Source organism: Benincasa hispida, chromosome 1, assembly GCF_009727055.1.
Source record: "Benincasa hispida cultivar B227 chromosome 1, ASM972705v1, whole genome shotgun sequence".
In the NCBI taxonomy this organism is placed as follows: Eukaryota; Viridiplantae; Streptophyta; class Magnoliopsida; order Cucurbitales; family Cucurbitaceae; genus Benincasa; species Benincasa hispida.
The window spans coordinates 20,099,307-20,104,529 of NC_052349.1; the positions used below are offsets into that span (position 1 = coordinate 20,099,307).

Sequence of the window (5,223 nt, forward strand, 5' to 3'; positions counted from 1 at the left end):
ACGGAGATTTTGCTCAATCCAACACAACCTTTATGATTCAAGTGGGATTCAGGTCGTTGGATTTTTTAAACACCCTTACAATAAAGTTCTATGTTATCATAATGATATGATCTTCTTATATACATTGACATTATGGCCTCGTGACTTTACTTTTAATTTCAATAAAAAAAATTCATAGCCAGTGTGAGACATTGTCGTGTTTCCAACCATTACTTCTCCTGTTTCAGCTCAATATAAAAAATTCAGCTGAAGAAATACACACAACACAATATAATATGCAACATGCATAATACAGAGAATGTATTTATGTTACTCAAATGGTTCACATTCCGAACTTGGAGAATACATTAATTAATGACTATAAAAACTCAAATGAAACGTCAAAATTTAGAACAAACAGAAGGAAACATTAATAAACATCAATTGGATATACACAATGAGAACTCACACAAAAAATAGTATATGTATCTTGAATTCTTTCTTTCCCTTCAATTCAATAGCTTTATACATCACAAAACATCTTAGTTTGACATCCAATTATTCATATTCTTTCATTCTCCAGAGAGAATCAGATCAAGAATAAGTTGATTGAGACAAAGACGAACCTCAAGAAGATGACGAGGATGAAGAAGATGATGACTCAAAAGGTTCCTGCTCGGCACAGCTCAGGACTTCATGGGGTCCGGCTTCTTCTCGACCAATGCCCATTAGATCGAGGTAATGCAAGTAATGGGAGATGGGGTTGTTCATGGAGTCAACTTCACCCTGCCCACACGCAGCATCGCCATAGAGGATGTTTATGGTAGTGCCAAAGCCAGGCAGTCGCTTGGCCAGTGTGTCGTTCTTTGTCGGTTTCCATTTGCCTACAAACACATCATGTGCTGAGGGCTGGTTCTTCTTCACTGGGGTCATCCACCTCCAAATTGCAGCCTGAAATGCTAGAGTGGCATTGTCTTCAATGTACTCTGGATGGTCCAATAGATTAACATTCAAGGCTTCTCCTGTTTTTCCATAGTTGTAGTTCCTGTCAATTGGAAAGTCCCACATTTGGCACAAGGTAGTTCAATAAGGTTCAACAACAAATTTGGTCTACGAACTTTCATAGTTACATCTATTTAGTTTCTAAATTATAAATTTTGAACTTTGAATTATGATTGAGTTCATATCTTTAACATCATTCGCCAAATGATGACATAATATGAGTGTTGAATAAATTTAACAATTGGATCTATCTAGTCTCTAAACAATGTTAAAACTTCTATGATGTTTCCAGCTGCTAAATTGTGTTTCTACAGTCCTTGACATAATATGTCATGTTGATTGAGTGCCAACATGGTAGATAGAGATTAGAAAAAGTACAATAAAATAAAACGATAAATGCAACTCTACTCTCATTTCAAACCAACTTACTACATAACCAACTTATTACAAATATATTTTTGTCAGACCAGCTTGTGTACACATCTAACTACAACCACATCATGAGTAGTAATTCATAAGGTGAATAGATGACTACTATGACTTTGACCCATTCCTTTTAAGCCATTTATTATTTACATGATTTTGTTTGACCACTAGACCAATCTATAGTAGAGGTGTAAGTTGTTTAGTTTGGCTTGGTTTGACTGTCAAATCAAAACCGAACCGTTTAAATATATGCAAGAGAATAAATGCCAAACCGAACTGCCTAGGAAATACAACCACACCGATAACAAATGGTTCAATCAGTTTGGTCTGACCGGATCGCTGTTTGATACTAGCCCGGCGCAGTATTGCAGGTGTTCGGGCGTGGGCCTAAAAGATGACTGAAAAGGAGGGATGATAATATATAAACAAAACATTGCATTTTCCATGCTTCGAACTCTCGAACACTTTGATATCTACTTTAAATTTATACTATAGCTATCATCGGTCGGTTCAGTTATTTTGGGTTTAGTCTAAAGAAAACTTGAAACGCACCAAGAATATTTGGTTTTCTTTATTTCAAAATTGAAAATTGGCAACCCGAACCGACATCAATTTTGGTCGGAAGTGGTTTGTTCGATTTTTCTATTTTCATTTGCACCCATAATCTACCGTGGTTGCAACTTAATGAATCGATTATACAGCCCAAACTACATTATTTTGGCAAACCATCCACTTTTCTAAGAGTTGGGTTGTTGGGCGAGAAAAGTGAAGATCTGGCCATAATAATAGATGCGATAAGTTATAAAATGCGATAATTTTCTTTGACGTAAGCAGAAGGAGATTAAATTTCGTATATGGGGACGGATCATCAACGGTTAAAATCCTTCTGTCATCCTTACCCCCAAAAAAGAAGAAAAAGCTCCTTTTCTAATCCATTTGTCTACCGTATTCAAACTCTAGAAACACGACCATCAAACTTCGGTAAATAACCTTCCATCAAACAGCAGTGGCATGTTAAAAATGGAGTGGATTTAGAGTAGGCATACCAATAGATGGGTAAGGCACCACGGCCATGGTAAGAAACTCCGGGAGTACAGGGATAAGTGAGCTTGTAATATTCATCACAGTACAATTTATCAGGGCTCAGCTCCTTGTTGTAGCACAGACCCCATGCCAATGGACCTCCAGTCGCCACTCCATACCCACCTGAATCATTCGATCAAAATTTCCCCTAATGAGAAGAGAACACCCAAACAGAGAGAGAAAAACAAGAAGAAGAAGAAGAAGAAACTTACAAGTGGTTTTACTGCCAACATGACCGAGAAAAGCAGCAATTTCCTTCATCCCCATTAGCTTCCCACCGGTGGTACCGAATCCATGAGGCTGAAACAAAGCCGCCGCCGTAATAAAAGATCGATAATCCCAAAACCCTACGGCGTGAGCGACCGGCGAGTTCCGCTTGGAGAACAAATTTTCAAATTGATAGGTCTGAAAGTAATCAGAAACGGTATGATTACAGCAATATTCCGACCAGCCTTTACACTCCCATCCTTTGTCACAGAGCTTCTTCCCTTTCACAATCTTCACCAATGGCTTGACGGAGAATTCAGAATCGTCTCCAATCACGGCGATCGCGGCCAGAAGCAGAAGCAGAACCCAGAAGAAGCGCTTGGATTCCATTGTGTGATGAAGGAATAATGGGTGAAGAAATGGGGGAATGGAGGAGGGAATTTAAAAGGGGGAAATGGGAATTGCTTCATTTGAGAGGGAAAGTGATGGAAAATGAAATTACAGCTTGATTAGGAGGAAGAGGTTTATCAGAGTTGAAGGATAAATAGTGTTGTTGTGATGCTGCAACAATTTTTCTTTTTTCTTTTTCATTTTCTTTTGAAATTTCTTTCAAGTTTCTTCTCCTACTTTTGAGTGATTTGCAAGCGATGCAAACTTACGAACAGACCGAATGCTTGCTTGTGTTGAAGTGCTGCTGCACCTTCCTGCGATCTCCCACGTGTTGGCAGGTTTTCCTTTGCCAAACGAGGGTAGGTTTTTGGAAAATTAAGTAGAAAATCTAGTCTTTGATTTTATCCCACCATAAACATTATTTATAAGATTTTATTGAACTATATAGATTAAATTATAACTTTTAGAATCATAGAGACTAAATTTTAATTTCATCTAAACCATAGGCACCGAATTTATAATTTAATCTTAAAATTATTACAAACAATACTATTACTCACAGTTTAATTGCCCCGGGCAACCCGTCGAACACGATAGCCATTTGAGGCACCAAATGAGCTATGTTCACAAAACCGTTTGACATACGTCTTTTTTCCATCGTTCTTAACTCTTGGGTCCGTTTTTGCGCACAAAATTGGGCTTCGGGGCAGCCCCACTGAGCCCGATAGCCATTTGGGACACCAAATGAGCTCCATTCGCAAAATTGTCCGGCGCACGGGTTTCTTCCATTGTCCTTAATCCTTGGGTCGGTTTTCACGTTTTCGCCCGTTGAAAAGTTCGTACACAAAAATTGGGCCCCGGGACAGCCTCGCCGAGCCCGATAGCCATTTGGGGCACCAAATGAGCTCTGTTCGTAAAACCGTCTGGCGCACGACTTTTTTCCATCATTCTTAACCCTTGGGTCCGTTTTTCAGTTTTTGCCCGCCGGAAAGTTCGCGCACAAAAATTGAGCCTCTGGGCAGCCCCACTAGGCCCGATAGCCATTTGGAGCACTAAATGAAATATGTTCGCAAAATCATATGGCGCATGGCTTTTTTACATCGTTCTTAACCCTTGGGTCCGTTTTCGTGTTTTCACCCATCGGGAAGTTCGCGCATAAAAATTGGGCCTGGGGCAGCCCCGCCGGACCCGATAGCCATTTGGGGCACCAAATGAGCTCCGTTCACAAAACCGTCTGGCACACGACTTTTTTCATCGTTCTTAACCCTTGGGTTCGTTTTTGCGCTTTTTCACTCCGGATGGTTCGCGCACAAAAATTGGGCCTTGAGGGCCGTTTGGAGCACCAAACGAGCTCCTTTCTCAAAACCGTACGACTTTTTTTCGTAGTTCTTAACCCTTGGGTCCGTTTTCGTCCTTTTGTGTCGAAATTCGCACACAAAAATTGGGCCTTGTGGCAGCCCCGCAACACCCCTGTAGGGCCTCGCAACACCCCAACGAGGCCCCGCGACACCCCTGTGGAGCCTTGCAACACCTCTGCGGGGCCTCGGGGACTGTTTGGAGCATCAAACGAGCTCCATTCAAAAAACGTCTGACACATGGTTTATTTTCAACCCCTGGGTCCATTTTCGCACATTTTCGCGCCAGAAGGTTCGAGCACAAAAAGTGGGCCCCGGGGCCTCGAGGGTCGTTTGGGGCACCAAACGAGCTTTGTTCCCAAAACCGTCTAGCACACGACTTTTTTTAATCGTTCTTAACTCCTGGGTCCGTTTTCGCGCTTTTTCGCTCCGGAAGGTTCGCACAAAAAAATTGAGCCTCGGGGCAGCCCACGGGGCCCCGAAGGTCATTTGGGGCACCAAACGAGCTCCATTCTAGAAACTGTCTTGCACACGGCTTTTTTTCATAGTTCTTAACCCTTGGGTCCGTTTTTGCGCATTTTTCGTGCCGGAAGGTTCGAGAACAAAAATTGGGCCTCGTGGTAGCCCAGCGGGGCCTCACGACACCTCAGCAAGGCCCCGCGACACCCCCGCAAAAGGGCCCTAGGGCCGTTTGGGTACCAAACGAGCTCCGTTCCTAAAATCGTATGACACACGATTTTTTCATAATTCTTAACCACTGGGTCCGTTTTCGCGCGTTTTT

General features: G+C 41.9%; 1 protein-coding gene across 1 annotated transcript; it reads right to left on the reverse strand.

Annotated features, from left to right (window-relative positions):
• Positions 1 to 276: 276 nt before the first annotated feature.
• Positions 277 to 3,413, reverse strand: LOC120070199 (chitinase-like protein 2). The gene is made up of 3 exons (XM_039022063.1): positions 2,703 to 3,413; positions 2,454 to 2,613; positions 277 to 1,024 (listed from the first exon to the last, which is right to left on the reverse strand). The coding sequence occupies exons 1-3, from the start codon at positions 3,085 to 3,087 to the stop codon at positions 607 to 609; spliced, it is 963 nt and encodes a 320-aa protein (XP_038877991.1). The 5' UTR covers positions 3,088 to 3,413; the 3' UTR covers positions 277 to 606.
• Positions 3,414 to 5,223: the final 1,810 nt, after the last annotated feature.

Bases quoted from the DNA above. Each gene is read 5' to 3' on its own strand.
- LOC120070199 (XM_039022063.1), bottom strand. From the start codon at position 3,087: ATGGAATCCAAGCGCTTCTTCTGGGTTCTGCTTCTGCTTCTGGCCGCG. The intron at 2,614-2,702 runs GTAAGTTTCTTC...CGAATGATTCAG, and splicing joins TGTTGGCAGTAAAACCACTT to GTGGGTATGGAGTGGCGACT. The intron at 1,025-2,453 runs GTATGCCTACTC...TCCAATTGACAG, and splicing joins GGTGCCTTACCCATCTATTG to GAACTACAACTATGGAAAAA.